This window comes from Populus alba, chromosome 17 (genome assembly GCF_005239225.2).
Source record: "Populus alba chromosome 17, ASM523922v2, whole genome shotgun sequence".
Classification (NCBI taxonomy): Eukaryota; Viridiplantae; Streptophyta; class Magnoliopsida; order Malpighiales; family Salicaceae; genus Populus; species Populus alba.
In genome coordinates this window covers 8,080,409-8,105,192 of record NC_133300.1, presented here as the reverse complement: position 1 = coordinate 8,105,192, position 24,784 = coordinate 8,080,409, and the positions used below count along the sequence as shown (strand labels likewise).

Sequence of the window (24,784 nt, the reverse complement as noted above, 5' to 3'; positions counted from 1 at the left end):
TTGGAAAGAAATGAACTAAAGAATTCATAATAATATTTCATATAAAGATATAACATAATTCATTCATTCAAGAAATATAATTTTAGATCCACCCAATAAAACTCCACAAAAAAAAAAAAAGAATAAAACCATAATTTGTTAACAACTTTAAAATTGATATTTTCTAGCATGTTGGTTTTTACTTTGTTGGCAACTATAAAATAAAGTTTAAGGATGTTGTTATGAAGGCAATTAATCTTAAGAAGCATACGAGGAGATGTAGAGGTTGGATCCTTGTAATAATTAAGCACATGATAACTCCCTTCCTCCAAAACTAAATCTATACGTACGAGAAAAGATGATAAAAAATAAAAACAAAAAAAGACATAATTAAAATGTTAATACTAACATAATGGTTTATAAGAACTCGAGAAAGCATATGTTGCCTAGCAATTAATGACCTCAAACCACTAGCATTCAGTTTGTTTCTTGACTTTAAACTACATAAAGATAACATGGGAGAAAAATAACCATCTCAAGCACATTGTACTCCTTTGCTAACAACTAAACGAAAACAAGAAATAACATATATAATAGGTTTCGTCTCTTGATGCTCATACAAAGAGATTAATTATAAAACAAACGAAGATCTTCCTTCAGAACTAGCATTTCTGTGTGGTTGTGTTATGTTTTTAGAGAGAGAAAGAGGCAAATAGAAATTGCATTTGGGAGAGAGAAATGACATATATGAAATTTTTTTTGCAGAATTACATTAATTATAAATGAAAACAAATGTATATTTTTTTTATCTAATTTGATTTTTTCCATTGACTATGAAGGCAGACCATAATTTCTCAAATATTAGATTAAAAATGAAAAATAGACTAAAATATAGAAGGTTTTTTTTTTTTTTTTGTAATTATCATTCTTGTTTTGTTGAATATCAAGTTACATGACCTATTGGTTACTAGATAAAAGATGACAATATTGAGAATAGAATAATTATGAAGAAGATAATGTGATTAGAAGAAATCTTTTAATTTTATCGAAGAACAAACTTGGATATTATATAGTGTTACAAAACAAACTAAAACAAAAAAAATAAATAACAATCCACATCTAACAAATCCTAATAACATGGTATAACTAATTCAATAAAACAACCATGCCTTAACAATGGAGATTTATCGTCTCAATGGTTTGTTACCATTAACAGCTGTCTAACATCCAGAATAATAAATCATAACAATTCCTCCTTTAAATTGAATGTTATAAGAACTCAATTTACATCCATCTCGAAACAAACTTCTACTTTTAAAAAATATCCAACTTGGGTGATTTAGTCATTACATCGATCAGTTGTTCCTATGTGCCATAATGCACCAACTCCATCGTATTGTCCTTTATGAGTTCTTAAAGGAAATTGAAATGTCTATATGCTAAATATGACTATGCGTTATGAGATTCTCTGAAAGTTTAATTGCAGAGCTATTGTCACAATGAATAATAGTTTATTTGCTTTAATTTCAATCTAGCTTTTCTAGGTTGAGTGCATCTTATATATTCTCTCGTATTATAAATCAAATTTGTGCCTTAAAGATTCATAACACTTTCTCATCAAATATATATATATATATATATATATAGGTTTTTAAATTTATGATTGAAGTTGCCAACAAAATATTGGGCACAATACCAACGGTGTCCTATAGGTTGACACTAAATTTCTATTACATATACCTGTTAATATGATATTATACATATACTTGTTCTATCATCGATAATGTATCTCTATGAGAAAAGTAAAACCAATGTCCAATTATAATTATTTTATTCATCAACAATTGTTAAAGTTAAATGGAACGTCACATTATGTGAATCAAAATCAACTATAATCAATAATTCTCATCTTATAACCCATGCAAATACGTGTCATCAATACTGATTAGTGACTTATAATATTTGAAACCTTCAATACAAGGTCTAAATGACCAAAAAACTCGCTAAAATACCATTGTACTATCATCAATATTTCCTTTGTGAGTCCAATCAATAGTTGTTCCAGGATTTGATTCTTTTATTGTCAACAACAACCTTGGTAATTTTCTAAATAACTCTATATATGAACCAAATAGATACTCAGACACCTTCTGTTTTGCAACCCATACTTTCTCATATGATATTTTATACTTGTAAAGCAATTTTATTTTATCTCGAATGCTTTGCAATCATCATTGAAAGATCATTCATCACAAGGGTTAATATAACATTAACAATAAAATTTGCATCGAGTTGATGATGGTTTTTTTAGATAAAGGTTGAGGTATATGTGTGATCCTTTTAACTTTTTTTTATTTTTTTAATCTCAAATGAATTCGATCTTTGTATAATATCCCCATGTAAATATCGCTTTATATTCAGGTGCTTGCAAACATTATAATTGAATAAAAATCAAGGTTAACCATTGAACTCGATATTCTAATGAATGTGCGATATTTTAATGAATGTGCAATGTGTCACCGTTTAACTGCATTACCTAAATCATTTTTGTTGTCGAATGTTTGTCCAACTCTAAAACAAAGCCTCCTAACAAACATTTATGACTAAGTGCCCAATCATAAAAAAAAAAAAAAATATATAGACCTATAAGCATCTCCAATTTTAGGAATAGAGAGGAGGTATTAATTCATCATCAACATTTATTATCACATTCAAGTCTAACATCTCATCATTTTCATTGTTACTAGTGAAATCTATGTCTATTTGCTAATGGATTGTCAAATATTGTATCATCAATCCTTTGTAGCAAATCATCTGATGATAAACTATTTTTCTCTTTACTAACTTATCTTGAAGGACTAGCAGATTGTAATACACTTATACTTATTCGATCAGAAGTTAGGACACAAAAATAATTTGGTCAACTAGTCACACACAATACCATCATGTTCAATAAACTTTGGAAGAAAAAATTAATCATTATCTTAAAACTGTCATCACATACAATTGGTACATGATAATACTAGTGTTTACTAACTTGACACGTCCAAGTTATATCAATGTCAAAATCATTATAATTCTACCAAGTCCATGACAAATATTTTTTATTTTTATTTTTGCATATGACATGCCTAAATTATCACTTAACAACAAATTATTCCCGTCATTATATATTATACTACTCTTCACATGAAGAACAAAAGTTCCACCGTAATAACATAACATAAAAATGTTATAAGATATTCTATATAAAAAAATGTAATAATTAAATATAAAAATGATATATTTAATAACAATTTAGTATATTTACCTTGCTTGTATGCGTAGAAAGTTTTGAAGCGGTGGTAACATGATGGCTTTTGAAGAGGAAAACATCCTTAAGATGATGGGATGCTGAGATTCGTTCGAGTGTTTTGCTATATACATGGAGAGCAACTAACATGGAGATCTAGAATTATTACTGAAGATTGTAAATTCCTGTTTGACTTGAATAACCATATATTTTTACATTAAAAGTATTTAATAATTTTTCATTATTAAATAATTAGAAAAAGCTAACAATTGAGCTGCTTTTGAATCATTATATGATACTTTTTTTTTTTAATTTTAGAAAGTAAATAATTTTCTATTATCTGTACATTGCGGTTCTACATTAAATATATATCAAAATAATTTTATGTTTATAAAGATAAATCAAAATCTCAATCACATAAGATATCTTTTATATGATAAAATCATGATACTCATAGTTAAAGTATTATATCTTATATGGATTGGACAATCCATCATACTAGAAGCTAGGGATAGTACAAAGAATTATCATATAGTGATGAAAAAATAAAATAGAACCTAAAGCAAAGCAAATAATGTGCTAGAAATAAGATTTCAAGTAAAGCATGCGCAAGTTCTTATTAAAAGTCTTGCGAAGTAGTGTGATTATTATGTATAGAAATTTGAAAGAAAATATCAGGGAAAAAAAAGTAGACTTCATCAAATTCGGTTAATTACTCACCATTTAATGGTTCGATAGGACTCCTTAAGAGTAATATCAAGAGATTTAAAGATTAGGGACCAAAGTTAAATTGTAATAAATATATAGGGACTAAGATTATACAATACTCTCAAGTCAACACCAATATATTTTCTCCCTTGGTGACAGACACAGAGATCCCCACTGAAAACAAAATCAAAATAAATTCTATCGCCCGCTAATCCCGCTACCTTTCGTTCTTTTCTTTTTCTTTTTTATTTTAACTCTTCATATATTTATTTATTACACACACATTAAAACACACTGATCAACATCTGTCTGTGTCAGTTTAGTGGTGATTGCTGCTTTGGTGAATCCGATGACTACTGCCACAGTGCTTTCTGTGTCTTCCTTTCCAACGAATCGAATGTCAACGGGTTCTTCAACTTTTAGCTCTAATTTTGGTGGTACTAATTTCAGTAAAATGCATGCTGCTTTTCAATTCTTGGTCCCTCATTATAATTTCAAGAACTCCAAGATTTTCCATAAAAGATTCAGTAATGGGCTCTCTTCACGTCGAGGATTTCGACTTTCTTGCGAAACCAAGGTAATTCATGTACCCTTTTGAATCTAGCTTGTATAGAAACAAGCATATCTTGTGATTTATCTTTTTTTTTTGGTGGGTTCTTTACGTGATGTTTTATATGTGCAAACTCGTTTCTTTTCTTTTGTATTTAGGTGTGAATTTCTGTTATGTTCTTAAGAATTGTGCTATTATTAGATGAAGTGATGCCCATCACTCTTTAGCTTTTGTTTTTAGCTGTTAACAGCTGATAAAATGTCTTATCAGTTATGTTCTTGTTTTTTTGGTACGATTGAATATCTGGAAATAGTTCTATTTCTGACTAGATAAGCTGTCAAATGAATTGGGAATAGGAGATTGTACGAGGAATTTAGGTTGGAAATATTTGTTCTTGCAAGAAATTCAAAGTGTAATTGAGATTTTAGGCCAATTGGGATTTGCGGAAGTTGTGGATTAACTGTGTCCAGGGTCTCAACTGTTTTCTTGGAATGTAGGTCCTTCAGTGCTCTTATGTCATGACAGCACTAAATATATCTTATTACATAATTGTGCCACCCTCTCATCAATGTCATTCTGATTTCAATGGCCTTCAAGTCTGTTGGCCTGAATTTCTCTCTGCTGTTGGACCATTTCATTATTTCTAAACATTTGCGGAATAATATTTGCATATTTGATTTTCAACTAATTAGACACCAACTTTTTTGGCGAGGAACTTCTGTTTTTGAATGATTTTTCTATTTCTTGTAGTTATTGTGACAACAACATAGTACGTTTTCCATGGGTATTTACTTCATTGGTCATGTGGGTATGGCAGCATTATCTCTTTACCCGGACAAGGCAATTTCAATTGTGGAAAAGTGGGCCTGTGAGTTGAGAAATTAAAGGAAGAGAAACCAGCTTCCGTAATGCCCTCCCGTAATATCATGTCATGAGCATGCTGTTTTATTGATTAATGAAAAGGCTTTCGCTGTCAATTTGTTTTTAGTTTAAAGTTTATTGTATACTCACAGGAAATATGATTAGGAGTGCTTAGGTTTATGGGGTTTTTTTTTCCTTATGATTTTTCCTTTAGACAGAGGAGATTAAGATAAGAAGGTGTTCACCTTACCTAGAAAGGACCCTAGTTTCCAGCAATGGTGCCTTGACCTCTGATGATTGGAGAGCTGTTCCTGACATTTGGAGGTCTTCAGCTGAGAAATATGGTGATCGGATTGCAGTGGTGGATCCATATCATGATCCACCTACAAGTTTGACATATAAACAGGTGAATTTCCAATATAAATTTATTTTGTTGTGATAATGTATCTCCTTGAGAAGCACGTGAAGCAACAATTTATGTCCTCAGTGTCACTTATGTTCTTTCTACACTCAGCTCAAGTGATTGAATGTATACAAAAATCACTTTCCAGTATAGTGCTTGGAGCTATAAGATTATGAACTTAATTCATAACAAATTTGAATTGGTGCAATATATGTCATGTTAGCTATATGACCCATATCAGTTCTTTAACTACATTTATATGCACTGCTGAGATGCATGCTTTTTACATGATTTTAAGTCAGCTCGGAATTTGCAGACACAAACATGGATACTGTGCTCCATTATGGGTGTGTTCTTTTACTTGAGGATATTTGAAACTTTTATGGTTCATTGTGATGAGGTTGAGCTTTATAAAAATGATCAAGAATCAGGGAAATCATATTTTTTTTTGGTCAAGCACTAAGAAAATATTGGCAGTGTTATTAAAGGTTTCCTGGGGACTATCGATCATTATTAAGCAATATGGATGGATGGTGTTCTCTTTGGTCTGATAGGACCATATCAAATCTCAACAGATTACTCTAGTTCTGGAGTTCAAAATATGATGCACTTATAATGATTTATGTACACTATACATCAAATGCTTTACTTTTAAATTGTTAATGCTCTTACTTCTTAATCCTCTTTAAAACACAAATATATTGGAAGTGCGCTCCCTTCAGCTCTCTGCATTTTTCCATTTCCACAGTAAATCGTAACAAAATGAGGTAAATGGATGAAGTTAATTGTTATGAAGTAAATGATCTTACAACCTCAGAAAAATTGGGCTGGTAAGAGAATAGGTCCTTTCCCACAACCAGGTTCCAGGTCCTTATACTGAAAATAAATTTTTCATTAAAAGATACATGCTCCATTTCTATGTTAGAAAAGAAAAAAACATAAATTTTTCTGTATTTGATTCTATATTTGTTTTATCTATAAGTGAGTTGCTTGCTCTGTATGATACTTGATCTATATGCATACAGTATCACTGTTATTTGAAGAAAAGAGTATCCATTGATTCCATTTGTTGTAATAAATTGTGAAGGTTCGTTCCTGCTGATTGGTCTGTACCATATTTTGAATTGGACCCTTGTTCTTTGCCTGATATGGAATGAAAGTTCTTTCATGTTCTTGGAAAACAAGTTAATTTGATTAAATTAACTGCTTTCTCATCAAACAGTTCCTTTTCTTTCAAAATTGCAGTTGGAGCAGGAAATTTTGGATTTTTCTGAAGGCTTGAGGGTTATTGGAGTTAAGCCAGATGAGAAACTTGCACTTTTTGCTGATAATTCATACCGGTGGCTTGTTACAGATCAAGGTACCTTGCAGTTTAAAATATGTTTTCCTTATTGCTAGTCAATGTATGTCTTCCTTATCCTATAATTTTCTCTTCCCCCATCCCTTATGGTTTATGTCTTAGCATTTTCAAATTGCAAGAGCATTTCAGTTTTACCTTTAGAGGGTTATTGCCACTAGCAGGATGTTTTTGGCTAGTGTTTGTCATTGTTCGTAATACTGGAGTAAAGAACTCAAAATAAAATAATTTGACCCTTTTCTTTATTACCACTACAAATCATTTGCAAGGAAATGGATAATTGTAATTTGCAATCATTGAGTACATGAAACTTTTGAATAGCCACTTTCTAGTATATAATATTTCAATAGCCGCTTGGAGCCTTTCCTACAGGCTTAAAAATTCTTTATATATATTAAGATGCCATAGTGCTCCTAAAAGGTAAAATGTGACAGATTTAGAAACTTTGAACATTTTTTATCGAACTTTTTAATCCGTATGTGCCAGATATTTTTTTTTCCTTGAACAAATCATGGATTCAACGATGTTCTTGGGCCCAGAGAAACTGGGAAATTCATTGTTAAAATGCTGCCTGTACACATGGATATCATTAAAATAAAAAAGAAGCCTGAATGTCCAAGGTGTTTAATTGTGGAAGGGAAGAAGGTGTTCCATTTTGCAGTGTCCATGTGCTCCTCTTTGAAGAATCTTTGTTGGCTTATTATTTCATTTGACGCATAAACAATGATGCATGGTAGTCATACCTTTAATTTTCTATAAATCTTATTGATATTTGTCCTAGGTATGATGGCCATGGGAGCAGTTGATGTGGTGAGGGGATCAAGATCATCTATTGAAGAGCTATTACAAATATACATTCACTCTGAAAGGTTTGCAAGAAAACCTTCCATTTTATGTATATCATTTCTACATTTATACATGGATGATAACTGAGGATGGTTAAGTGTTCATAGATTAATTGTAAGCCAGTTTAGTTTTTTGTAGAAGCTAAGGAAATGTGTATACAGGATTTCAATACTCCTCCTGCCATTTCCTTAATTCTGGGGGTAGAGCTTGTAAGTTAGGGGCTTTAGGATTTGAAATTACGGGGAAAGACTTGGGCTTATGGTAATGCAACTATAGGATATAGAAGATAAAGAAACAAATGACACATTGACAGGAAAAATAGAGAAAGCAGTGCTATTGATAGTGCAGAAAATAAAAAATGAATAAATTTGTATTTTGGTTAGTACTTGGCTCAGAGTATTAACTTTCAAGTACTAAGATGAGAATAAAATGGTGTCTTTGTAAATTTATTCTGTGACCCCCGCTAAGCTACTGAGCTTGTGCTTTTCTACAACTGGCCAGACTTGTCATACACTAAAAAAATTTGTCGATTTGGATTGGGTCAGACAAGGTTGGTTTTGGCAGTTCCATAAAACACCTACAGACACACTTGCCTAATATGCATTGAATGTGTTTTAATCAATGATATTCGAATTGCTGTGATAATGGTATTACAATTATTTTTCAAGAGTTTCAGGATTCCTTTTGTATTCAATCTATGATTGCACTAGTGGTATTGCTGATTTTCTGAATTATTACTACAGTGTTGCACTTGCAGTGGACAATCCTGAATTGTTCAATCGAATTGTAGAAACATTTTGTTCCAAGGCAGCTCCCAGATTTGTCATTTTACTTTGGGGAGAGAAGTCACACCTTGCCATCAACAGAATGGAGGGCATACCTATTTTCAGTTACAAGGAGATTATAGATTTGGGGCAAGAGAGCTGTAAAGCTTTCTCAGACTCTGATGATGCGAGTAAGTAGATCAATTTGAAAATAAATATGAAGAGTGTATATATATATTATGTTATGAATCATCTAGCACACTTCTTCCTGTGAGATCCTTGAGTTTATATTTTAAATCCCCGTTTCATATTACATGAAGAGGTTTTCTTGTTGGTTGACTGCTGTTAACGCTTGACTACTTAAAGCATCTTATATGTTGTAGGGAGAATGCCAGAATATTTGAGAAAACTCAAACGCTGAAACAGTTTTCCTTTATGCCTGGATCATGATGCAACTCATAACCAGTTAGGTAGATCCATGTGTATCAGACAAAATTTCCATATATTTTTCATGGTTCCAAGCTTGTGCAGTTGAGGTATTTGTTAGGATGGAAACAAGAATCTAATAATGAATTCAATTGCCACGCTGCTCAAATTGGCTTGTTAGTATGTTTTGGTCATATTAGAAGCATTAGTGGTGATTTTTATGCTCAAAGTGGCTTTACTTTCTATTTAGCCGATCATGCATATGCAATACATCTGTAGTTTTTGTGTTTGTGCATGTGCAAGCCAGTTTGTGGAACAACGAGGCTAAGAAAACTGTCTCTGTCACTATTGTTTGTCATGTCATCATTGTTCACGATATTACAGAGTTACAAGGAAGATGTAAACTTTTATATCACTTGTCAAGCAGTGATTGCATCATTGTGCTGCTTTTAGTGGAGGGTGTTGTGTTCAATTTATATAGCTCACCTGCCTGTCCAGTTTAGTGTATGTTACTGTGAAATACATATAAAACACAAAATAAACTTTATATTATTTTTTTGCGAAATAATATAGTTCTATACTAGTTGAAAAAAAAAGAGGGGAAAAAAAGAACAACACCTCACTTTCCTTTGATTGATTATCTTATGAATTTTCTATCTTATGATTGCAGGGCAGCACTATAAATATGAAACAATAAGCTCTGACGATATTGCTACACTTGTTTATACTAGTGGAACCACTGGAAATCCAAAAGGTGTCATGCTTACTCATAAGAATCTGCTGCACCAGGTTTGTAGTTATTCTCTATCTTTATGCTTATTTCCTTTATTTGTTTAACTTTTGGTTGATGTTCCCTGCTCCAAATTATTCTCTTGCAAATCTTCGTTTCTAATGATATATATATATATATATATTTTTTTTAATCCTAGCAAAGAACTAATTCTCAATTCTACTCTAGTGTATACACTTAAACCAAAAGTTATTCTCAATATGTAAAAAGAGCTATTCTTTTCCCAGATCATTATCTGCCGAGCTCACCTTTCCTAATAACCTTGCACTGTACAACTAGCCTCATCAAGCATGCTATGATATTCCCTTGCACTCAATCCTTTGAAGGTGCATTAATCTAGGAAGCTGAAAGGAGCTCCTTATTTTAATCCTATTCTGCTTGTCTTCAAGAGAAATCCTTGTTTCTTCAATGAATATTCATTTCTCATGCCTCAAATTCAAATTCAATTCTTTAAAAGTCCACCTTCTTCATCAAACCATTCGAGGGAGGTCAATGGTTAGAGATTCAATTGGGATCTAAATCCAGTCGAACCATTACACTGTTACAGTATATCATTGTGTGTGTGTTGCTATTTCGTTTTGAAGATGTACAAGATTTATAGGAACTGTCCTGTCCTTTATCTTTATTGATATTTCATGGTATCCAATGAACACAAGTTCTCTCAATTTCAGTGAAAACAAACGAACATGTAAATTTCCTTTGTTGTTTATCCTCTTTTACTTGGAAAATTTTCAACTGCTACACTGAATTTGGAAGAGCAAGCCAGGAAAAAAAAAACTGAGATTCTCATCTAATGAGAAAAATCATTATGGGTGAGAATGTGGTCATCAATATATAAAAGAAGAATGAGGCCATGACCATGACATAAACAAACAAACATGAAAGAATCCACAAGGCTATATCGGAACCCTTTATCAAAAATATAATGAGGAGACCATCTTTTTGTTGTGACATGCTCTTCAGATTTATGGCTTCATAGGTGGCCTTTAGTTGACTGAGAATGACAACGGCTTTCAAAACAAAGTAGGGCCCTTTGAATTGGGTCTTTAGTTACAGTTGAAATCAAAAGTTGGTTACCTTAATGTTGAGTCCATTAACAATTTCCCTTGTTTTCCAGATAAATAATTTGTGGGATGTTGTGCCTGCTCAACCTGGAGACAGATTTCTGAGTATGCTTCCACCTTGGCATGCATATGAGCGAGCTGCTGAGTATTTCATATTTACACATGGAATTGAGCAAGTATACACAACTGTCAGGAATTTAAAGGTATTAACCTTTCAAAATGATACAATATCTTATCAGTTGCCATCACTTACTGTATAGGCTGTTCATTTTTACTATGGTTTAATTGCAATGAATTTTACTCATAGGTTGATCTGCAACAATATCAGCCACATTACTTGATTACTGTTCCTTTAGTATTTGAGACTCTTTACAGGTTTGTCCAGTATATTTTATCCTATTTTTTTTGCTGCAAATCTAGTATATTACATCAATCTAATGCATCGCTACTTGGAGAAATTTGTAGGGCTTTTTTTTGCTTGATACTTCACATGGAAACTAATATTTCATTTATTAAGGTCAAGAAACTTGCAAAAGAGAAAAAAAACTACCTATCTAGTGATTGTAAAAATATCATCCAAGCCACTGGTTGCCAATTTATTAAAAGATCGATCCAAGTAAAATAATGGATTTCAGTGAATATTCAATGCATTTTATATGGTCTAACTTCCAATCTTATACAGAGAATAGAAAGGGAGAAGGCAGACCCATCCTAAGGATTAACACTTAATTTGGGTCAAGGATTTGTTTGAAGTTGATAAAATATCATTGGAAAGCATCATATTTCTATTAACTTAAAATATGCACATTTTTATATATGTAACACACTCACACACAAACACCCATTGATTGGCAAATTTCACATATGTTTTAAAGTGTCGGCATACCTTTTAGTGTTTCTTTATCATTCGAATAAATTCTCCATGTGAAAGATTCCCGAGCATATATTAAATAAAATAGACTTTGTGTCATTATGGCTTTTGATTTGAATAATGCTGCAATCATTCTTTGGGATATTTTTTGTTTTATTTGTCTTTTTAATTTTTTTCACTGGAGCTATGATCATTGAATGGTTACTTTGCAATATATAAAGCATGATTAGTTTTCATACTGAATTGCTGACTTGGGATAAAAATGAAATATGACTCACTAGCTACTTAAATTAGCCGTGGATTTGATTGCTGATAAGTCTAAGCCATTCTTGTATTCTGAAAGGCAAGGGTAGGTGGATGTGGGGGAGGCTTACATACAAAATACTATTTCTTTAGAAGTAAAGAATTCAAACAAGAAAGAAAGAAGCTTTAAAGAAAGAAGCTAAAAATTAAAAGCAAAGAAAGGGAAAAGCCAATAAGAAAAGAGAATTTAGGAAGGGAAAAGTCTGCTATTTTTTATTAAATCATAAAAAATTGATCGTAATGTCAAGAAAATCACATATAAATAATAAAACCCTAATCATAATCAATTTGGGCTTAAAACCTACTAACTAATAAAAGTCTAATAAAATAACATAAATTGAAGTCCAATAATAAAAATAAACATAATCTGATAATTTGGGCTTGCAGGAGCCCAATCTTCCAATCCAATAACACAAGGGTTGGGCTATCCTCCATCATTATAGATCATACGGATGTGTGAATCATGTCTTGGGTCTAATGTTCTCGTCAACTCTCCTGAGGTAGCAAAAACTCGACCCTGTCGAGTATAGGTCAAGGTGTCTCCGATAATTTTTCCAAAGATTATGATCAAGCTTCTGTGATGTCTCTTTGATAATTCAAGTACAATCTGAATTTGGTCATCTAGCTCATGTATTGAGATTCACTGAAGTTCACCATCCTTGGAAAAAACAACTTGTGCATCCAAAATAACATTAATATGTTTCTTTTGTGCCAAAGATAAGGATAACGAGGAAGAGGTTTCAAAAGGATCACCAGTGATAGGCTATTGTGTTTTATATATAACAAGGTCTTTCATGTCAAAAGTAGAGCTCTAATATCAAAGTTGAGTGACAGTTTAATGACATAATTATTTGATTCAATTATTTGCAACACTTTGAATGGTCTAGCACTACTTGCAATTTTTGACCGATTTTCAAAGGACACCATTCAAGTCTAATTTGTATCATGAAATAATCTCCAACATTAAGTTCATTATGATACTTATGTAAATCAGCTCGAAATTTGTATTGTTCGTTACTTACTTGAACATGTTTTATGATCTCAACATGCAAATTATAAACTTTACATGCAAAAGGCTCAGTTGAATCAGACATTTTAGAGTAAGGAGACAAGAAGATCTACAAGCTTCCTAGGTTTGTAACTATGAACACTATATGACTGAGGGTGTGGAGTGGAACAAGCATTATTTGAAGCCGTATTAGATATAGTCTGGACATAACCTAGTAAATTATGATTATCTTCATCTTCCTCATCACGTGTCAGGGGTAAGAGATCATGGAGCTCAACATGTTGTTCTAAACCTATGACTTGCTGGGCATCAAGCATAAGGGGGTGAGGAGCATGTTGTTCTAAACCTTTGACATGATGGAAGTCAAGCATGGTGGGTAGGGAATCAGGTAGTTTAAGAGGACTAATATCATGAGACTCTTTTAAAATCATATTTACTTCTTCGGGAAATTCCACTAAAAAGTTTCATAAAACTTCTTCCTTTACCACTAAAGCATAATTTTTTTTAATTAACCTTATTTTCAGACTCATTTGGACTTATAATGTTAAGTCCATCTTCTTACACATCCCCCTCATCTAGATTACTAAAGTCCTTAGGATTGGGTTCATACACTTGCACACATTAATTTTTCTTTTCACCTATGTCCTTATGTTTTTGAACGACTAAGGGTTTAAAGATGCAGTTAAAGAACACATGACCGAAACCTTGACATTTAACACACTGAATCTCTGAACTCAACCGAGACATTTCATTAACGACTCTTTTCCTTTTATCTTTGTTATAAATTTAGGCACTACTAGGATTAAGTTTGCTGGGTGAAGAATCTAATAAAGAATCATTATTTCTAAATTGAGACCTAAAAAGCATCCTAAAAGGGTCCTGATGTTTTGTCCATCGACTCTTTATAAGCAACTTATAATCTTGTGCTATAGTATAGGCTTGGTCAAGAGTGAAAACACTTTTGAGCCTAACCTCTTTTATAAAATCATCATTCAAATATTTAAAAAATCTACGCAAAGTCATGGCTTTATTTTTCCGTATGACAAATCTCATAATGTAATTGTTAAACTTTGTTTTAGACTGTTTCATTGATATAAGAGTTTATTCCTTTAAGACTGAGGTAGATACTTTTTTTGTAATTTTTGTTTCATCTTGATCCAATCAGTTATAATAGGTTTACCTCTCATCTCTAAACAATCCTTTAACATCTCTCCAATATAGTTTAGCTTCATCAAAGAGCATCATCTTAACAAATCTAACTTTTCTATTATTACATAAGTTATGCCGCTCAAATAATTGATCCATTTCATGAATCCACATATCAAATATCCAGGGGTCATGACGGCCATCAAGAGCAGGAGCTTCTATTTTGTTAGGACTCATGAGTTGTTCATCAAGGTCATCGCGTTTAGAGTAATCTAAATGATACATATTGGTGGCGCTCAGGGTGAACTTGCCCATAATGTGTCTTATTCGAGAACTCTCTTGGGGCTCAATTCTTTTAAACATGTTGCTCATCTAAGTTTGCAGTTTCTTTTAAATAGCCAGAAGAGTATCACTAAGGGTCGGGTCTACGGTAAGTGTAAACTTAAGCTTGGACACTAGATGATCATGACACAAATGCATACAACACTAACTTAGAAATGGAATTGAGATCACAAATGGTTCTTGCAAGTAAAATCACAATAAAAAAATAAAGCTATTTTTTTTTTTTTTTAACGTGGAGATTAATGAAGAACAAAATACACCAATAAATTTTTAAGTATACAATGCTAGACCCTTAAGTTTAAATGATTAATCAAACACAAGGTCAATGAAAGGACTCACAATTATCAAAGAGGTCAAGATAATAGATAACAATGACAAAAAAAAAAGGTTGATGAGCAAAAATTAACAGATAAAAATGTAAGGTGAGATTTTTTTGTGGGAATTTTCTAGGCACAAAAGTAATATCAATGACAATTTTAAATGACAAGTGCAAAACTAGAAAAAGTAAAATTCAATAAATGAAAAGGTATAGTGATTTACTGATTAGATTGCTTGGGAGCATTCTAGAATCTGCTACTGCTGATGTGGCAAAGATATGACATGGTGTTGATGTGGAAGTGTTCGGCTGACGTGGAGCCAATGTGGAAGTGTTCTGCTAGCATGGCGCCAATGTAAAAGTGATAGTATGACATGGAAATGGAGGCTGACGTGCACCGACTTGGAATATGAGTGGTGTTGATGTGTTGCTAGTGAATTTGGCGGGAATGTAGATGATCGTACATCCACCAGTGCCTACATTATTGTACTAGGACCAAATCCAATCTCGTGGAGCACAAGAAAGCAACGTGTAGTTGCTCGCTCCTCAACAAAAGCAGAATACAAAGCCTTAGTTGCCCCTGTATCAGAACTTGGTTGGCTCTCTTCATTATTTCAAGAACTCAACTTGGTTGTTCCACACATTCTAAAATTCTCTGTGATAATGTGGGCACCACACAACTCAACCACAATCGTATTCATCATTCCAAAATGAAACACATCGTTATTGACTTGCATTTTGTATGTGACTATGTTACAAAAGGTCTTCTTCAGGTTCATCATGTATCCTCTCACGACTGACTAACAGATCTTCTGACTAAAGCACTACCTTGCATAAGATTCACCCATCTGCGAACCAAGATCAGCATCACTGATGGTGAGCCCATCTTGAGGGGGCGTGTAAAGAATCCAGCCATTGATCATGCTTTTTCGGCTACAACTGTTCCATCAACAAGAGAAAATCAAGCTGTAAAGAATCCAACCACTAATCATGCCATCAATCCTTCGGTTACAACCATCTCCTCAGCAAGAGATAATCAAGCCATAATAACCAATATGTCAAAGAGCTGGAGTTATGGAAATCAAGCCATAATAACCAATATGTCAAAAAGCTAGAATCATGGAATTCCTGTAAATAAATATTTTGCATCTCTGTATATGTACTCTCACAATGTAATAGAAAAAGCGTAAGCAAAAAGATTTGAAAAATAAAAAAAAAACTAGAAACCTTAATCACCTTATGGTGTTGTTTATCTTATATTGCGGTTGTGGAGGCGCAACTATCTGTTAAGTTGAATGTGGTAGTGGGTCATCTATTATGGTGGCACCACTGTGAGAGATGCAATTGTTGAAGACAAATTGAATTGTTGTGGATCTTGGTGGCTGTTGGGAGAATTTGCTCGGATGGATGACTTGTTGGTGGAGAAGATGAAAAATACACCTTTTGTTTTGGTTTTAGATTTTGATTGTAAACTAGAAAAGGCAAACAAAACAATTTTTTGTTTGCTATATTTTTTTTTTCTTATTGAAAGCTTTCCACAAAATCTAGGGTTTATGAACTGGATTGAATATCAATGAATTTGAACAAGCCCATAGATTGTTTAATTGTAAGAACAATTAAAACTCTAAGCTCTAATACCAAAGTTGATATGGAACAATGAACAAAAATAATTAAAGCAAGAAAGAAAGAAGTTTTCAAAAAAGAAGCTAAGAATTAAAAACCAACAAGAAAAGAGAGTTCAGGGAGGGAAAAGTCTGTCATTTTTTATTTAATCGTCAAAAACTGATCGTAATGTCCAGAAAATCACATATAAATAATAAAACCATAATCATAATCAATTTGGGCTTAAAACCCACTAACTAATAAAAGTTTAATAAAATAACATAAATTGAAGTCCAATAATAAAAATAAATAAAATCTAATAATTTGGGCTTGGATGAGCCCAATTTTCTAATCCAATAACACAAGGGTTGGGCTATCCCTTATCATCATTGATTATATAGACATGTGAACCGTGTCTTGGGTCTGATGTTCCCATCATCATCTCTTTGACAAGAAGCCCAAATTCTTAATTACTAGGGAGAGGTTGAACTAAGTGCAACCCTTCTAAAAAATTTGCAGCTTCATGTTTCTTCTCTTTTACCACTGGATTTGTAGTGAGCAGCTTATGTTATTGAATCATGAATTGCCTGTTTTGTTTTGTTGTACCATATGCTCCTCCTGGTCAGGTGAATTATTTTCTTATTCATGTGTTCCTCAAACTGTACAGTGGGATACAAAAACAGCTTTCTACAAGCTCCACTCTTCGTAAGATTCTTGCATTTATGTTCATAAAGATCAGCTTGACATACATGGAGATGAAGAGAATTTATGAGGTTTGATAGTTTGAAATTGTATGCCTCATTTTTTCTTCACTCTATTTCCTATATTTTCATAGCATGTAAATAAAAATTTGTTAGGCTCCAACTTTATTACGTTTTCATGTATTTTTGAAGGATGATTAAGTCACCTCTTGATTTTGTTTTAACATTTTTTTTTTCTTGTTATGAGGAGATTTACTTTTTGATAAAAGACATGTATAGTTACCTCTCCAGTAACCCTCACTATATAATCAATTCAATTCTTTTTATCATATAATTGAATCAGTGGAACAAATTCAGATATACCATTGCTACCATCTGCTTCCAAGTTAATATTGCTCTTGTGACTCTTACATGATGTAACTGCTTCTCTTTTTACCATAGAACTGCTCAAGCACACTGGCATGCACTGCTTCATACACTGAGTGTCAGAGAATTTCATGAAATCCAGTGGGAGCCTGCCTATTATTTTTGGCTCTGCTCTACACTTAAATGCTTCCATAGGATGTGATCTTAAAACATGCTTTGCTTGCAGTACACAAACTGATCTAGCTGCCGGTTTCCTGGACCAAATTTTCTTGATGAAAGAGGCTGGGTGCCAATAATTCATGGATCCATGTCTAGATATATTGCATGTTGGATGCTCTTTTGGCTCTTCTTAATAACATTTCTATTTTCCCTGCTTCAAATTGATTAACACCTAGTTTCATGCTCAATATATTCCTTGCTTCAATTTCGATCAGGGTTGTGAATGAGACCTACTTTACCACTCAATTTGCTGCTTAATTGAATTTTATTTTCTTTGGCAGGGAACTTATCTTGTGAGGTCTAGGAAGGAACCATCGTATTTTGTTTCAATGTTGGACTGGTTATGGGCAAGAATCATTGCTGCAATATTGTTGCCAGTACATATGTTGGCTAAGAAGCTTGTTTACAGTAAAATTCACTCAGCAATTGGAATAAGCAAGGTTTATCTAACAAGTTCTTGTTTGACTTAATGCTTCATTATTAGCTCTCCTTTATCTGATAGAACAATTTTTCTTGGACCTCTCCACTTGGTTCTTGAAAAAATGATTTTGAGTTGATGCCAATTCTGAAACAATTTATTCGATACTTGAAGATGCATTTGATGGCTTTGAACTGATTCCCTCCTAAAAATAAATGATGCCAGCTAGACAGTGGATATTTTCCTTTGAGGCTGCGATGATTATTTTTTTTGGTCACTGTTCAACAAGAAATATCTATTATGTTGTTGAACTCCTTTTTGCTTAACTATATACATAGATCTTTTTTAGCACTTAGAAATATCTGCTACCTTGCAGGCTGGCGTAAGTGGAGGTGGTAGCTTACCTTCACATGTTGACAAGTTTTTTGAGGTCTGATGCTTATTGCTTTTGACTGTTTAAACAAGATATTTCTGATACTGTCTCTTATAGAACTCCTACATGTGCACAGGCAATTGGTGTTGTAGTGCAGAATGGATATGGTATGACGGAGTCATCTCCAGTTACTGCTGCTCGACGACCTAGCAACAATGTAAGATACATCCATTATTTTAGATTGTTGAAACTCTTGCACTTTTTCAATAATCCCAAAATTTATAGGTGGAATCATGGAGAGAGACCTATAGCACATCAGCCCCATACACTATGTCCTAGAAATGACATCTTTGCTGACTTAGCACATCAGTATGGAGTGGTTATGCACTTCTAGCTGTTCACTAGTGTTAATTTGTCCTCTTTCTTGAATGTGGTACATATGGTTAAAGAGGGATTTCTTTCTTCTCCCCCCCCCCCTCTTATATTCTCCAGTCTCTCTGAACTTACATGAACCAACATCTGCAATTTAGCATTTGCATGTATCTTCTTTTTCTGTTTCCTCATAGGCTACTTTCAGTCTATTTCCTTACTTTTTGAATCATATATATATAATCTACCATTAGCTTGCATGGATGTAATGCTGTCGTGAATTTGAATTTTGAAGGTTCTTGGTTCAATTGGGCTTCCAATTCGGCATACAGAATTTAAGATTGTAGATGCTGAAACTGGCGAAGCTCTTCCACATGGCTCGAAAGGGATTGTAAAAGTTAGGGGGCCACAAGTGATGAAAGGCTACTACAAGGTAATAATTGCTTCAAGAGAAGACAGTTTATTAATAGCAACTGGAAGGAATGCTTTGATGTTTAATGAAATAGTTTGATAATATTTTTCCTTTCTGTGAAACATCAAAAAATTAAGCCGACTCATGATATCATATTGCACGCAGAATGTTCTCTGAGGTTCTGAGTTTTATATAAACTATTCTGCTTGATATACTTTCAAATATTGATCAATTCAGGTTGCCCTCTGCTCAGGGTTGGGATTTTAGTTTTGGATACAAGTAGAGTAAACTGGGGTTTATTTGGGGGCTGAATTGGACTGTTCAAAGCTGTCTGATCAGTATCCACAATTTTGACTTTTCCAGCAATACTATTAAGTTGGTTGATTTGATGCTTCTTTAATTTCAATTCTTAAGAGTCTCTGTAAGAACTTCATGATTTTTGTGCATTAGGGGTTCCAATGGAGCTTAACACTAAAAACATTGCAAACTTGTTATGAAACATTATTTAACATTGTCGTTGAAATTTTGAAGCTTATTTTTATTTGTTGGATATTCTGAATTCTTGTCTCTTTATACATGTGTACGACTTGTGGTAAAATATATTTTAACCCAAAAGAAATGAGGACTTTGTGATTCTGCAAGAAAAGCCTCACTAGCTTCTCAGTGAATATTTTTAATTAAGAATGTACTTAATTCAACTAAAGTTAAACTACGCTCCTCAATCTAAAATACTGCAACCCGTGTCTGAATAGCATATCCCTACATACAAAACTCTCCATTTTTAAAAAAAGTTTTCTAATATTGTACTCCTAACACAAATAATATAGCTGAATCCTGTTAAAGTACTCTTTTGACATATAGAACCTTTGACCTTTTCCATCCTTGATCTTTTTTGGCTGGCTTAAAGAATAGGCATGATAAACACAGTGTACTAGCTAGGACACTCATCTCAAACCGAGTCTCTTCCTTGAAAGTTGGGTTGGGGGGGGGGGGTAATGAAATGGCTTGCCTCCGAACCAGTGTTATGAATCATGTTGATGAATTAAAAGAGGACTTCAAACATGGGATATGCTATGTTTCACCAGGAGCACCAAAAATCCAAAAAAGGAAAAAAAAAGTCTAGCTTTGAAATGTCTTCTTAGCTCACTTACTAAGAACAGTGCTAGTTCTATCTATTGTGCACAAAGAAGTGTAGTTAAAGGATGTGAGGACCTTATATCATTAATAAGCAGTTGTAAGTACAATGAGTCTTGCGTTTGTTTAGGGACAGAGACCAACCATTCTGCTGTCAATGGCCTTAAATTTGAGAATTGATCTGTTGTCGTGTTGTCCATCCTACTTGAGTCCTCTTTCCTGTTTTTGGTAGTAAATTACCTGTTACTCTTTTATTCCATGGTAGTGATAGTTCTTTCTGATCTTCAGTAAAAAATATAATGGTTGTTGGCATATATTTGCAATCATTAAATATGTTTCACTAGCCTATTTTCTTGGATTAAAAAATTCCTGTGAGTTTACATAACAATCATGGTGACGAAAATAGATAATATACATCTGAAAATGCAGTTGCGATCATCATCATGGTTTGAAGATGAATAGTATAAGTTTGGATTGTAAAACTAAGATTCCCATTACAGTACACTAAAAAGCATTATTATTCAAGTTGTAAAATTTTGTTTCTGATGCTTTCAATTTGTAGTTTGTATTTAAATTGTTGTGTCAAGAGACTATTTCTTTCTCACAATTTTAGTTAATTCAAGGGAACACATTTTTACTAATCTTTGACTAGAATCCATTGGCCACAAAGCAAGCCGTAGATGAGGATGGTTGGCTAAACAGTGGTGATATAGGTTGGATAGCTCCTTACCATTCAAGAGGGCGAAGCCATCACTGTGGAGGGGTTATTATTCTTGAAGGCCGTGCTAAGGATACTATAGTTCTTTTGACAGGTATACTGGAAGAATATGGCTTTCCTTCTATACCACTGCTGTGACCACAACTCTCTTTCTCCTCTCTCAAAAGTGACAAGTGAGATGCTAAAAAAAAATAGCATGAAAATATTTTATGGTCTCTAGATAAATGCATGAGATTTGACCCTGTTGTCTTACCATTTCTCATTTTATCTTCTATAAATTCATCTAGAGATGTTAGCAGTGTTAGCAGCGTCAAAAAGTTCCATTTTCCATGAGCATTGCTTATTTCAATCTTCTATTTAATTGCTTCTTTTTTTGTAGTGTACCTTTTCCCAATCTACAGATAATTACCAAAATATAACAACGTTTTTGTGTAATTATTATGCTCTTGCTTGTGGTACTGAGTTTCATTTTCTTCTGAATGGAGATATAATATTGCATGGGTATTGCCTTTTCCCATGACCAAAAATACTCTATCTTCATCATACTCAGGTTTTCTTTTCCCGTGTATCATTCTGCCTATCAAGAGTATCATAAATTCTACTTCTGAACTTGTTTGGAGAAAATATAGGTGAAAATGTTGAGCCCTTGGAGCTTGAAGAAGCTGCAATGAGGAGTAGTCTTATTCAACAGATTGTTGTTATTGGCCAGGTTTGTTTCAATGATCATTTTCCTCAAGTCTTGAGCACCTTTGGGCACATTTCAAATTTAGTCCTCACCTATGGTTTTCCATTTGTAAGTTGGTAGTCTATATACATACTATCATAAATGGTTTGTAGGATCAGCGTCGTCTTGGAGCTATAGTTGTTCCCAACAAAGATGAGGTACTAGAGGCTGCAAAAAAGAGGTCCATTGTAGATCCAGATGCCACTGAGCTGAGTAAGAAACAGATCACCAGCCTGCTAAATGAAGAATTGAGGAAGTGGTAACACTCTTTTACTTAATAATCTGAATAATCTGATCTATAAAGACATTTTGTATAGTTCTTATGGTAGTTTAGAACAAAATAAAAGGATACTGTGGGTGCAATGGAAAGACAAGGGAGTTTTGTGCCTAGAGAGGTGGTGGTGCAAAGTGATGGAAGATGAAACATTACACTTGTGATATTTTCCTGCACTTGCAATCTGCGTTGGGAAATTTTGAGGCTAGAGTGGGATCAAAAGTACAGGGGATGGCAAAGAAAAAATGTAGAAATTGATTTCATTGCTAGAGATTTTTAAAGACTTTACTTTCCTTCATATCTTTCTTTTATCACTAACTAGTTTAAGAACAAACTAGTTTCTCAATCATTACTTCAATTTGGGGATTACCCTTATGTTTTCCTTTGATTTGGTTGTTGTGGGGATTGCTTCTTTGTTTGTGCATAGCTATGCATTTGTGTTTATGAAAGCTATTTATCAGGAAGCTCTCTGTTCCTTTATAATAGATGCAATAGTCTTGGAGTATTTGGAGAAGAATTGAATTTATTTCTATCATGTACTAATCATTGTTCAATCCCATGCTCTTACAAGCAGGACATCAGGGTGTTCTTTTCAAATTGGACCAATCCTTGTTATCGATGAGCCTTTTACAGTAGGTTTCCCACTTGAGTCTAGTGGCACTCCCATTTAGGCAACATCTGCCATTTTGCTCAATTACATATTTTATATTGCAGATTGATAGCGGCTTGATGACCCCAACGATGAAAATCCGAAGAGACAAAGTTGTAGCACTATACAAAGAACAGATAGCTGATCTCTACAAGTAGTTGATGTATCAAATGCGTGCAAAGATGATGAATATGGAAAAGCATTGTCTGAAGCCCTCATTAAGTAGACACAATATGTGCCTGTACTTGACCTGCAATAATGAGTGTCAAATGGGCAATAAAGTGATTAGAACAGTTTAATCTGTGAATAATAAACTATCCACTTCAGTGATGATACTCATTGGAATGAAATATTTTTTATATTGGCTTAAACTGGTGTTTCCAGTTATTGATAATTCATACCAAGAGCATCTAACTTTTTCACATGCGCTTTGCTTTTGTTTTGCCAATTAGTTTTTTGTTTTTTAATAATCTGCCATGTGAAATATACTGTTATAGTTCAAAAGAGAAGTGGAGGCTGCTGCTAAAAGCTGATTCAATAAGACTAGTAACAAGATTGACGGGAACTATCCACAAGTGATTCATCTGCTGAATGTTAAGATTGACAAGAGAATTAGCTAATTTGTTTGAAGAATAAGCAGCTTATGTGTATATAAGCATTGTAAGCATTTTCATGGAAGACAAGTAATAAGATCAAAAGTAACATTTAGTCTCTGTTTTTCTTCCATTTTCTTCCTCTGAACTTTCTTCTAATAACTTGCTAAGTTCTAACCTTGACAATTGGTTTCAGAGCCTATCCAAGGCCGAGAACTAACTCTGACGTTGTATAACTCATGTAATGGTGGAAAACAATAACGTGAAAGCAGTTGAAAAGCACTGCAGGAAGCTTGATGAACAGATGCAAGAAATTCATCCGGAACTTTGGGAATCTATAGCTGATGATTAACAAAGATGGCAGGAATCTTTGGTTGAGTTAAATAGCGATGGTTGGAACAAAATAAGAAAACCGAGCAACTCAACTTGCGAACGGAGGCATTGACGAATCTTATTCAATCATTCCTGGCTAGTCAGAGAGTTGGAAGGGAGACTGATGCTAAATCCAAGGGGTTCATCCAAGTGAAGGGGTTAATGTGACGTGGGGAAATTTGTTTCATATATTTGGCATGGTAATGCTTGTTGTATTATTTGATTAATGGTTATTACTTTTTAGGTTTTAAAGAGTCTAAGATGTAATTTAGTAAATCAAGTATAATTTTTAATTTGATAGTTGAATCAAGTTGAAATTTTGATAGAAAATTCTAAATGTTTTTTTTTATTGGGTTAAAATTTTATGATGACTGAAGATCACGAAGACCTTCAAATAAAGTTTATAAGTTAACGTGTATGATTGTTTTTATTTACCTTTATTGTATTTAGATTCTTTTTCATATTTAGTTTAGGATTTTTAATTTAATATTTTACTATTTTCCTAGGCTATATGGATTTCTATTAATTAGATAAATTGAGAACCCTAACTTTTAACTATACTATATACCGTGTTATTGGTATTAGAGCAGGTAGCCTCTTTGATGGACAGAGACGGAGGGTATTAGGTCTCTTTGATGGACAAGAGACGGTAGCAACCCACTCTGCAATGCAGGAGTGGAGGCCTTTTGTGCGGACTCAGGAGCAGACACAAGATCATTTGGAGCAAACCATTATAGATCTAGATTGGCTGACGAATAATGCAAATAAGAATCATGATGAGGAGAAGAACTTGCCTAGAGACTCACCTCGAGGTGGACCAAACCTATTCTTGA

At 33.3% G+C, this 24,784-nt stretch overlaps 1 protein-coding gene across 1 annotated transcript; it reads left to right on the top strand.

The window, feature by feature from the left end:
* The first annotated feature begins 4,155 nt into the window (after positions 1–4,155).
* LOC118048717 (probable acyl-activating enzyme 16, chloroplastic) lies at positions 4,156–23,408 on the top strand. Its single transcript, XM_035058516.2, has 18 exons — positions 4,156–4,556; positions 5,605–5,796; positions 7,039–7,153; positions 7,932–8,019; positions 8,740–8,951; positions 9,857–9,975; positions 11,094–11,243; positions 11,348–11,415; positions 17,297–17,402; positions 18,197–18,355; positions 18,710–18,763; positions 18,843–18,923; positions 19,371–19,508; positions 21,274–21,433; positions 21,969–22,048; positions 22,177–22,322; positions 22,912–22,969; positions 23,052–23,408. The coding sequence occupies exons 1-18, from the start codon at positions 4,329–4,331 to the stop codon at positions 23,142–23,144; spliced, it is 2,247 nt and encodes a 748-aa protein (XP_034914407.1). The 5' UTR covers positions 4,156–4,328; the 3' UTR covers positions 23,145–23,408.
* The last annotated feature ends 1,376 nt before the right edge of the window (positions 23,409–24,784 follow it).

What these genes read in the sequence shown, in the direction of transcription:
- LOC118048717 (XM_035058516.2), top strand. Translation starts at nt 4,329, where the DNA reads ATGACTACTGCCACAGTGCTTTCTGTGTCTTCCTTTCCAACGAATCGA. An exon ending in CAACTGTCAGGAATTTAAAG is followed by an intron (nt 11,244 to 11,347) that starts GTATTAACCTTT and finishes TTTTACTCATAG; the next exon opens with GTTGATCTGCAACAATATCA. An exon ending in CAGCAATTGGAATAAGCAAG is followed by an intron (nt 18,356 to 18,709) that starts GTTTATCTAACA and finishes GCTACCTTGCAG; the next exon opens with GCTGGCGTAAGTGGAGGTGG.